Source organism: Ambystoma mexicanum, chromosome 6p (assembly GCF_040938575.1).
Source record: "Ambystoma mexicanum isolate Mex_15411 chromosome 6p, UKY_AmexF1_1, whole genome shotgun sequence".
NCBI lineage: Eukaryota > Metazoa > Chordata > Amphibia > Caudata > Ambystomatidae > Ambystoma > Ambystoma mexicanum.
This window is the reverse complement of record NC_090935.1, coordinates 1463412162-1463424254: the sequence shown is the minus strand read 5'-3', so window position 1 is coordinate 1463424254 and position 12093 is coordinate 1463412162. Positions and strand designations below refer to the sequence as shown.

Sequence of the window (12093 nt, the reverse complement as noted above, 5' to 3'; positions counted from 1 at the left end):
AATCTGCTGGAGCGTCTTGAGATGGCTCTGCCTAGGGCTACTTGACAATGCGTTTCTAAACATTCTGGGAGGGCTTCACAGCTAGTGACGTCACTATTACTTTCAAATGACAGGATGATGTGATGGAAGTCATTTGTGGCTAGCGAGGGGTAGCAGCTACTACCCTGCCAATCCCCTTTGTACCCCTGATACTGCCATTGCAACCACTGGCCAACTGTCCTTCATACATAGATGCCATAAAGTGATTTATCACTCAGTGCAAAAGCTCTACTGGACTGAAATAAAAACCCTTGTTTTGAGCATAGGTGTGTATATTCCCTTTCACCTTACTAAAATCACAACTGTTTGTTCCATTGGAATCACCACCATAAGAACCTACTACTGGATTGTGCGCTTTATCCCTCGGTCTAAGAAAAATAAATGTTTTAAACTTTAGCACCCTGGACATTGGTGCCAGCCAATCGGGGCGCTTGGAACGCAGGCTGACACTACTAATGTCAGTCTGCGTTCCAAACCACCTGCTGGCTGGTTCCCCCGCCCGCCATCTTCCCCATCTCGCTCCCCCATCCCACTTACCTGATTGCGGCAGCGGGGACCCACCGCTTCAGTTACTGTCAGCTCCCAGACCAGTGTGGCATCATAGAAATGGACGTGGGGCTCCATACGGAGCCCCGCTTTCCACTTCCATGGCGGCCATGTTGGTGTAGTATTTTCTCTCTGTGAACGGGATGCTGCGAGGCATCCCGTCGATGGAGAGAAAATAATTTCCTTTTTTGAAAAGAAATGTTTTCTTTAAAACCCTTAACACTTTTGTAGCGTACTACACAGGTAATAATGGCAATATATGCCCCTCAGTCGCTGGGCTCATCCTATGGGTACCGGCCTGCCACCCTCGTTAAGGGACCCTCACTTCGCTCTGGTCCTTAACTTGGGCGGCAGGCTGCTACCCACAGGGTGGGGTGGGCCCGCCACCTCGGGGCATATCGCCTCAATAGAATTTGCCATTTCAGCTTCAGCTTAATTGTTGTGTAGGGGAACAGTAATTGTATAATTTCAATGTATGTGTGCTTTTTTTTTAAAGCATGGAGAAAGCAGCGAAGATAGCTGATTTAACAGACTGCTGCTTGCTATTGTGTTAACCTTTCGGCCCAATCGCAGGTTTGAATCCCGGCAGAGCTCACACACAGACTCTTTCATTCTTACAATGTTGATAAATTAGTTAGATACTATTAGGACGGTAGGCCAGGGTGAAAGGCATTCAAGGAGCTCAGAAGGCGGGTTGTACCCTCTGGTATAAGCCTGTGTTCTGAGGTCCCCTATGGCTGAGCGCCCTTAGCCCTGCACCAAACTTGCTCTCCCCACACTCCCTGTGGCACCTTTAGCACCCGCAAGTAAACACACTTGGGTGCTAAAGGGAACTGTAATATAAAAAAGAGAAGTATACTAAGCTTCAGTCAGTCAACGTTGTCTGTGGGAGGAAGATGGCCTAATCAACACTGAAAGTTGACTCCCTCTCCCAGAGACGGCGTCACAGGACTGACTAAAGGTAAGTACTTTTTTTTACAACACCATTAAGCATCTGCGTGTGTTACTCGTCTGTGCTAATGGTGGTATATACCTCAGCGTTGGCCCGACATTCCCAGTAACAGCACCCTGCCGCCCGCGTTAAGGGACCCTCGCTTCGCTCTGGCCCTTAACTTGGGCAGTGGGCTGTTACCGGCATGATCGGCCCACCACCTCGGTCCATATATTGCTTCATTAATACCTGTTGATAGAGTGCTAAAAATTGAAAGATTATGTTAGCAAGGGCTGTATAGAAAACCAGAGAATAAATCACCCTTGTTTTCAATAAAAATGTTGCATACATTTTCAGTTTGACATAGAATGCGCTTTAGTGCTTTTCAGATCCTCTCAATCAAACACAAGCATGAAGCATCTGTTTCTGATCATGAAAGTAAACAGTGCATAAACCTTATTAGTTCATGGCGAGAGACAATCATATTGTTTCAAATGATCTAATTGGCCCTCACGGGTCCCTACCTGCCCAACAAGACTGCTTACTGCCGCGGCCCCGGGTTCTTTCTGCAAGTGGTAACCATGGCAAGCGAGAAGGGACTACGCGTAGTCCCTCCGCTCCTTTCCATGGTGGCCATTTTCTTTGTTTTTCTTTTTTTTGCTTTTTTAATAGCTACCATGGAAAGGGAGAAGGAACTATATGTCATCCCTTCTCCACGTTCCGTGGTGGCCATTTTTGTGGAATGAGAAGGCTAACAAGGAATTCGTGGTGATAGAAAAGGAAATTAACATGGCGACAGTGCTGAAACAATTTGACATAGGAAGAAAGTCGATAATTACAGTCGATGCCAGTGATGTGGGGATTGGAGCGGTTCTATTGCAATTGTGTGAAGGAGGCACACAGTGTGATTGCGCATGCTTCAAAAGTCTTACGGGGACCTGAAAGGCGATAATTGGTGGTCTAGAAGGAGACTTTAGCTTGTCACTGGGCTGTAGAGAAGTTGCTGAATTTTATGTGGGGAGCAGAGTTTATCTTGAGGACAAATCATAGGCCGTTGAAAGCTGGTTTTGAGATGAAGGGCCTGGATAAGGTGTTGCGTCATGTGGCTAGTTGGGTGGCCAGGATGCAAAGCCATGCATTTGTGTTGGGAGATAATTACGGGAAAGAAGAATGTTTTTGCAGACCATTTGTCCCGGTTAGGTGGACAAGAAGAGAACGAGGGGAAGGATGCTGTGTATGAAATGATGTATGTGACACATGAGGGTGTCATAGGAAGGAAGGAATGGGAAAAGGGATGCAAGAAGATAGTAATATGTCATGCGTTGTGCAATATATGAGGTTGGACTGGCCGGACAAATGGAAATTGTCTGAAGAGATGAGGGTGTATTGGGAGGTGAGAGAGGAGTTGAGTTTGGCAGGAGGCCTGTTGTACAGGGGGGGAAGAGTAGTTATTCCATTGTGTCTAAGGGAGAAACCAGTGGATGTGGCCCATGCTGGGTACATTGGTGTAACGGGAACTAAGGCTGTGTTAAGGGATAACCATTGGTGGCAAGGATTTGATTGTGTGATAGAGAGAAGCCTGAAGAGTTGTGTGAAATGGCAGGTAAGGGAATGACAGTGCGAACACAGCCTCTGGTTAAGGTCGATGTTCTAAAGGGCATATGGGAGGAACTGTTTATGGATGTGCTGGGCCGGTAGTGTTGGGTAGAAATCAGGGCAGGTTCATTATAGGGGTGATGGACCTGTTATCTAGGTGGGTGGATTTCAAGGTGGTGGAGTAAGCGAGTGTGGTGGTGGCCACTGTTTTTTTGGAAGAAATATTTGAAAGGGAGGGATATCCGGGAGGTATTTTGAACAATAATTGAAGCCAGTTTGTAAGTAAGAAGTTTGGCTATTACCTGAAGAAATGTGGGATTATATACAAAGGAAAGGCTCTGTACCACCCAGAGTTTAATGGAGCCATTGAGAGGATGAACAGATCCATAATGGATGCGGTACGGATGGCCAGTGTCTGTGTGGGGGAGATAAAGGGGCACTGCAGTAACAAATGTATACACTCACAATGTCCATGCATGCAGTGAGTGGTGTGACTCCTTTTGAGATGATATGGGGTAGAAAGTGTAATACAAGGGTTTCCCCCTTGTGGTTGGGAAGGATGAGAGTCGGATTGTGTAGTTGAGGATGTGAGAAGGAAGGTGTGCTGGAAGAAGGAGATGTTGACGTGGAGGGTCAATGAGAGTAGGGGATGCAAACCTACCAAAGTTCAAGTAGGTGAGTGGGTGAGGATTAAGAATGGAGTGATAAGGAAGGGTGAGCTCTTGTATAGTGGTCCAATCCAATTGGAGAACGTGATGAAGGGTGCGGTGAGCGTTATAGGGGGCAGGAATGGTATTTGGGAAGCATGGCAAAATTGAGGAGCGATGATGGTGTGAGGAGTGATGAGCGAGGAAGAAAGGTAGATGTGTTGCATATGTGTGGTGGATAGAATTGTGGGTGCATGGGTGGAAGGGGGAATGTGGAGTGTGAGACAAGCTGGCTGCGCTGTAGTATGAGACCATTACCCTTCCCAATTGAAACCTTCCAATTCTATGCAGATGGCACACCCCGGAGATCTGCTTAGGGTTTAAAGAGAGCTTGAAATTGTTTACTTTTGGAGGGGCAGAAGAAGAAGAACCATTGTTATTCGGCTTGCGCCATTAGCACAAAAAATACAATAGCAATACACAGCTGCATATTATACAAATATAAACGTTCTCTGAAAACAAAATGTATAATATCTTATAACAATCAATTAAAATTGTCTTTAGATACAAAACATATAATACATTATAATATAAAATAAATTAAAATTGTTTCTACAATCTTTTAAAATATGCGTTCAGATAGTCACGCAGATCAGAACTAATACTGCTATCAATGCAGCACAGAATAAATGGCATTGCCTCAGCTATAGTTCTAATATTAAAATATATAAAATGCCTCCTCAGTCGCTGTCTCCTTATGATATGATCATTTATTTATATCGCGATCGTATGCAAGTGTTTCAGAGCACGAGAATCGATCGATCAGCAGGTCACAAATCAACATAAATGCGTAAATCTTGAAAAGCCCCAGATTCACAGGAGCAGCACCCATTTTTTGAAACAGCCAAGGCATGCAGCCCCTTAGAGGTAAAGTATGAAGTCGTGACATTAAACTAATTCTCCTCTGTTTGAATGGTGAGGAAAGAGTAATTGTGCGTGCCTCAAGGGTCTTACAAGAACCAGAAGAATGTTATGCCTCACAGCAATCTATTCCATATTTAAATATATATTATTTTTGTCCTTGCTTTACCTCATTTTAGACTAAAGGTGGACATTCATCTGCAATCTTCTCATTATTAGCATCCAAGCACCCCAGGACGAGTCCTCCCTCCAGTGTCAGGGAGTGGTGGGTGTACCTTTTGTGATGAGGACTGAGATTATCTCTATGTCTCTCTTCCTCATCCCAGTACTTACGTTTGAGGAGTGCCAAAGTTCATACTCATACAATGCATCTTCACAAATAGATTGTTGAAGGCCTCCATGGCACCCGTTCTATGCCACTGTGCAAAATGCTGCCAGGAGTATACCACTTTAGATGACACCACCAGCAAATATGCCCCAGAAGTTGGTGTTGTGGAACAGGAAATCAGGTAAGTGGGGTGGAGGGGAATTTTAGGGGAATTCATCTCAGAAGGGAGTCAGGAGAGGTGGCTGGGCAGTTTGGGGGAGTGTACAAAGGGGTGTGGTGCACCTGTCAAGTAGAACAGGCCCCAGAGCATGGACACGGCATTAGAAGGTGCTGACAGCATTGTAAGGGAAAGGATCAGGGGGCGGATGCACCAGTTGGATTTATTTCAGAAAAAGACATGAAAATGCAAGGTTTTGTGACACTCCATGACACCTCTTCTTAAAAAGTTGGACGAGCCATTATCCATGTTTAGCTGGTAGTGGCCAACAAAGGTTGATGGTGAGTCCCAAGTGGCCATGCTGGAGAACTCATTGATGGGCTCTCCACTGATCTTCATCCAAAAAGCTGTCCTAGCCCTGGTGGAACTGAGCCTTAATCGTGGAGACAATGGGCAGGCTCTGAATAGAATAGATAAGAGAGTGATGCTCCTCCACCATCTGCTGAGGGGTGCTGCAGAGGCTTGCCTCCCTTTGTTTGAGGCACCAAAGGTAATGAAGAGATTATGAGACGCTCTGAAGGAAGGTGTCCTCTCAAAAAACACGCATAACCCCCTCTTGATATCAAAGGAGCGCTATGGCAATTCCACTGGGGACAAAGGAGAGGGAAGAAGTCTGGGACCAAAGGATCCTGGATCAGGTGAAATATATATATAACTTGAATCCTGATGGAGGGATCAAAGTACAAGAGTACCTCCTCATCTGTGAAAACCAGAAAGTGGTCTGAAGAAAGAAAGGCAACTATTTCTCCCAGACATCTAGCTGACATTATTGCGACTCAAAGAAACACATTCAAGGTCCAGAAATTGATATCACAGAAAGCAGGGGCTTGAAGGGTTGGTATTGCAGATAACAGGAAATCCAAGGCTAGGATGAGCACCCTGGTCTGCTGATGAAAGAATACATGGAATATAGCTTGAATATATTCAAATCTTTGAGTTCCAGGATCAGCGTACCCCCCCCCCCTCCTTCATTCAGGAGACTAAAAATGATAGAGTAAACTCTGGAATTATGTGGTGGAACTACACTGATGGCGCCCTTCTTCATCAGATCCAAAATCCTCTGTTGACGGTTTGCCTTCCTGGTTGGATCCAGTGGAATCATATTTCGCAGAAATGTTAACGTGGAGGCCAACCTACAAATTCAATACCATATCCCACCTACACAATCCTTAATGTCCAGAGGTCTCTGATATATTTCTCCAGGACTGACAAGAAGTGATGGATTCTTCCTCGCAGTGGCCCCACTGTCATTCTGGCATAGTCAGGAATGATGCTTGGTTTCTTAAACCTCCTTGTGTTGGCAGGCCTAGTGCTGAATCGCAATCTGCCCCTAGACGAACAAACATGAGCTTTGCAAGGTGGATGCAAGGAGGGCTTCCCACTACCCGTGTGTGATTTTGACCTCCTCTTGAGATTATGGCCATATTTTGTATTCTTTAGAAAGGCATTTTCAGTGTGGTTGACTTCTAGGATGGCTCTGCTTCCCATTTACTTACATGGATCTATCTTCTGTCTGCCGCTGTAGCCCCCATGGCCAGAGGTGTAGAGTGGACTCTATCATAGGTAAAGTCCAAAAGCAGTTCTGCCAGCGTCTACTTGGTCTTATTAGCGAGGAACACTCAGCCACTTCTTGAGCAGCTTTGGGTAATGCTGAGAAATCTCCAAGCAGGGATTCAGAGGTGTAGGTGTCCAAAATGTTGTCTCTCAGGTCCAAATGGATTCGGGTGTATCTTTCTTTCAAAAATGACTCCCCCTATTTGTGGACGGGGTTCTTGATATTAGCCTTCTCTGAAGACATGGATGAATTACCCAAAACTGAAAATATGCCATACATTTTCATTGAAACACTGCCATCAAGGGTATATTTTCATCACCAAAAGCCTTTATATCGACCTACCGGAGTACCTCATTAACAAAGAAACCTGAAGGCATCCAGAATGCAGCAGCAGGACTATTTCTCAGACTCGACAGAAGAACACATGTAACGCCAGTCCTAAGAGCTCTCCACTGGCTACCGGTCAAATAAACAATCCACTTCAAAACCCTCTGCATTGCTCACAGAGCCAAGACGAAAAATGAAGTTGAATTAAAAGACACATTAATAATGCTACTTGATGAAATACCCAGAGTGAAATCATAACCTTTTCTGTTCATTAAAGAGAATCCTGACCTGATTCTGTACAATCTTTATGTTATGCCACTTTTATACTGTGCCAGTTAACACTGTAGTGGTCTTCCAGAAGCATGAGTGAGCCGGTTTGAGCAAAACTCTTACCCCTTGGATTTCAGTGACTTTGAGCAAATCGGTTGGTCCCACCCATGCATTTATATAAAGGAGCACATGTAGAACTCGGGACAGTTGGCATTTGAAGAGGCAGGAGAAAATCCACAAGCTCTAGATAGGGAAGGGGTTTTGAAATGTCACAGTGTAGTATAGGATTGTAGTGCAAGTCAGGTTTGAATAGTTTAAAATCAATCAAATCACCTATCTAAAGTTAGGGAATTAGGGTAGGGGTTTCAGGAGGTGGTTGGGGATTGGAAGACATTTTTGTGGGTGGAGTGGAGAGCACACCAAAGCATTCTTGGTCACATGGTCATTTTGTAGGTGGGGCAGAACATGCCAAAAGCATTCTTAAACACAATGTAGTTTTGTAGGTGGGAAGAGAACACTCCAAATAATTCTTAGGCATATTTTATTTGTGTAGGTAGGAAGAGAGTATGTCGAAATTTCTTTTCATCTTTTTTGTGGGTGTATTGAGAGCAGACCCAGGCGTTCTTAGTCACACTTCGTTTTATAGGCAGAGAAGAGCACGCCAAAACATTCTTGGGTGCATTTCATTTTTGTAGGTTGGAGAACAGGATACAAAAGTATTCTTAGTCACATGTTCATTTTATAGGCGGAGGAGAGAGCCAGCTTTGATGCATGTCATTTTAGTAGGTGGGCAGAGAGGACCTCAATGCATTTTTAGTCACACATACATTTTATAGCTGTAGGAGGAAGCACACCAAATCCTTCTTAGGCACAAGTTATCTTTGCAGGTAGAAAGCAAGCACACCAAAGCATAGCAGATCTTAGTTGCACATTAATTTTCATAGATGGAGGAGATAGCATGCCAAAGCACTCTTCATCATATGCCATTTTATATTTGGGGGAGGGCACATCAAAACATTCTTAGGTGTATGTCAGTTTTGCAGGTGGGAAGAGAACACACTAAATCATTCTTAGTCACACATGTTATAGACAGAGGAGGAGAGTATGCCAAAACTGTTGTACAGTCTGCTTATTGTAGTGCAGTCGAGTTGCATATGTAGCTTATATGAACACACTACAGTTGGCAAACGTGATAGGGTCAGGGTATGGGTCGAACGAGGAGAGGAATGCATGAATTGAGCATTTATCACCTGCTACTACGGCCGCAGTATGCGTTGGAGAAGCCCAGAGAGTGTGTAGGTCTATGTGCTGGCCATGCAGATCAATCCTTCGCCACAGACCTTGACTCCTACACAGGGGTGGACTGGCCTACAGGGAACTCTGGAGATTTCCCGGTGGGCCTCTGCACCCTGGGCCTCTTTTGTGTGGTATTTCCAAATTTTCTCATAGGAAAAGCATTGGGCTTGCTGAAAATGTGTCATGTGGGGCCACATTGAACTTTATTTCCAGGGCCTCTTTTAGTTCCCAGTCCACCCCTGCTCCTACAAAGAACAGTGGCATCTGCGGAAAGTAAATCAGGGGCATTGGCTAGAGATGTTATCGGGCATGCATCATTCTCACACTTGCAGTAGGGGACGCATGAAGCATGAAGCTCAGGATGCAGGCGTTGAGCCTCAGCCCTATGAGACGTCGCAGAGAAGAAATGACATCACCACAGGAAGTAAGGGAGCAACCAACAGATGATTAACAAGAGAGAATCCCTGTAGATTTCCAGCTCTGATTTACGTGGAAACAGACGACAATTTGGAATTTGACAAGGATTATGCTCGGAACCCAGATTATTGATAGAGACTCGAACACCTCATGATACCATAGATGGCGAGAGGGACAACAAGACACAACAAGAGGGTCTAGGCGTTGAAGAAGGCATATTGTCAAGTGCAAGCATTGTCGAGCAGAAGCAAGCCTCAGATCCACCCCATGCTTCAGTGTAGTCTTTATCAAAGCCAGTCAGAAAACACACATGATAATGGTCATTCATGTTTGCAGTCACATGAAAAGCGCTGTCATCTCTAACATAGAACCCATACAGAATACACTGCAAGGTTCACTTAGCAGACCATAAGAAGGAGGAGAGGAAGTTAGGGCCTGTCTCAGCTCTCCAGCTCTCCAAAAAAGTCTGGTGTGTGGAGTTATTTCACAAATGCAAAGCAACAACCACCTATTTCCACCAGCCACATATGCAAAAGAAACAGTTGTGCAAGAGAAGCCGGCAACCAATTTGGGCACCTCTTCCCTGCGGGCCCAAATGAGAGGGCACGATCCATATGTTTGGCAAAAGAAAAAGGTGGCAGGACAGCCTTCTCCCCTCTGTTGCAGGCAGTGGACACTTATTACCAGCAACCTATAACATTACACCAAACAATCGTGCATATGCACAACTTTAAGTAGCCCTTTGTGAAAAACATCTTTGTGAGTTAGTCCTTCAGCACACAAACAACTTATCACAAAAAAACATGAAAAGCTTTGTCTCTTCAATGACAGACTTTCTGTAAATGTAGGCAATAGATTTGTGCCCCAACTTCTTTGTGCAAAGCAAAGGCTTCGGGCAGCTTGTTGGTCTCATTGATCCCCTCTGGAAAATTCAATGTCGGCACTACTTCACAAACACTTCAGTCACAAGCCTCAACAAGCATGTTCTAGAAGCAGTGCGGGTGAGACTGGGCCACTTTGAGGGTCGGAAAGTCCATCTGACTATGGAAATGTGGACCAGTGCCCAAGTCATGTATTTTATGGCTGTCACTAGACATTGGGTCACCTTCCCCAGTACATCATGACAGCAATATACAAAGGAGAGCAGCCACTGAATGACTTTCACCAGCAGGCCACCTTGTGTATGGAAGGGGTTGACAGCAAGTCCCACAGGGTAGTGGATCTCTGGGAGAATGTAAATGAGGCGGTGGCACACTGGCTTACTCCCCAGAGTTTACAAGCATGCTTTGTGGCACCAGACAGTGGGTCTAATGTTGTAGCTTCCCTGAGGATAGGTGAAACCATGCACCCACGTTATTATCCATTACCCACCACTTAATGTGATAGTGTGGTTTAAAAAATATGTGCACACTTTCACCACTCCTACAGTGCCTGAAACGTGTTAGTGAATCCACAATCATGCACAGCTCCCTTACAACCAGCTGAAAACTACAATACCCACTCAATGGAATTCAACCCTCCACACACTGGAGTGTCTGTAAGAACAATGCAATGCAGCCACCGAATACTGCAATAGCTGGCAATTGGAACATGCCTTCCTAACACCTAACACAATGGCAAATGTTGGACATGTTTCTTCTTTAGTACAGTCCTGTGAAGAAGCAACCCAGCGGGGTAGCCTGTGTGGTATGTTATGGTATGCCAGTCAGCATGGTGTATCATTTGGGGTTAGAATTATACAGCACAATAATGGAGCAGACATGTCTGAGGATGCAGGGCAAATGGACATGAATCGGCTGTCAACCTTCCGACCAGATGCATGCATTTTTGGCATGGAGGTAAATATGGTGGGTGTACCTCTTGGCATCTTTCCTTGGCCCGCGTTTTAAAGTCAAGGTGGCAACATGTATACACCGCATGCATGAGACAGAGAATTAGGACAGCGGAGGGGATTGTCGTTCCCAGTCCTGAAATGAGTCAGCCAATGGTTGCATGATGGCTTTGTGATATGCTTCATGTGTCTTTTCTATTAAACATCCTTTTTCAGGTGTGGGGGCGGGGGAAGGCATTCTGAGCCACATAATATAGACCTAAAATACTGTTACACCTGCAGCACTTTTTATCCATGGCGGTTCCATTTAAATGACTGCCGCTTTGTAGTGGCCTTGGACACAATGGAGAATGATTGGGTATAGGATGGTGTGTATCTCCAAATGAAGGTCCATGGGGCCGCGTGATCGAGGGGTGCTAGCATTTGCATTAAGCTACAATTCTTAAAAACATATGTATATCCCTTAGTTCTGGGAGTCGTGGTCCTGTTTTCCTCATCATTTACTGGGTTTTACAGTTTGCACAATGCACTTTGGCACAATCCCAATATTGAAACACATACGTTTTTCCCCGCATCATTTGTAGTAAAATTATTACATTCAATCATGGATTATCTTCCATGTTGCTATGTTGAGAATATTGGAAACAAATGTGCAAGAGCTGTTTTGCCACAACTAAATGTCTGAATGCGTCTTGCTCACTGGTCTTGTACTGTTTGTGTTTTTCAGGCCCGGAAGCTTATCAGTGACTTTGCCATTATCCTTTCCATTCTCATCTTCTGTGGTTTAGATGCCCTGTTAGGCGTGGACACGCCAAAACTAATTGTGCCAAGCGAGTTCAAGGTATGTTTCAAACAGAAGGTCCTTATCCATTCAGTGGTCTTGTGCCTTGTTTCTTTTTTATATGTGTTTGCTGTGTATTCTCGTATGATGTGTGGGACTTATCAGACCATGGTAGCCAAGTGACTCGTTTTCATGTAGTACAAGTTCATTCAGTCCTGGCTGTCTTTTTGGCAGGGCATTGCATGACGTGCCTCGTGCGCCCATACACATTTAGAAAGAGAGAGACTACAAAATACAAAGCACTGTTGGCTGAAAATTCCAGAATGAATGAAAGTGTCCCTCATGACCTGGGATACCTGGCAGCTATGTCTCACAAGAATTCAATATCGGA

The 12093-nt window shown here is 44.9% G+C and overlaps 1 protein-coding gene across 7 annotated transcripts in view; it reads left to right on the top strand.

Annotated features, from left to right (window-relative positions):
- The window catches only part of SLC4A4 (solute carrier family 4 member 4), a 1258962-nt gene that overhangs the window by 1078802 nt on the left and 168067 nt on the right, over nt 1-12093 (top strand). For all 7 annotated transcript variants that reach the window (XM_069626273.1, XM_069626270.1, XM_069626272.1 and 4 more), the window contains one exon: nt 11649-11762. In XM_069626273.1, coding sequence (XP_069482374.1) covers nt 11649-11762 — 114 coding nt within the window. The remainder of the gene's footprint in view (nt 1-11648; nt 11763-12093) is intronic.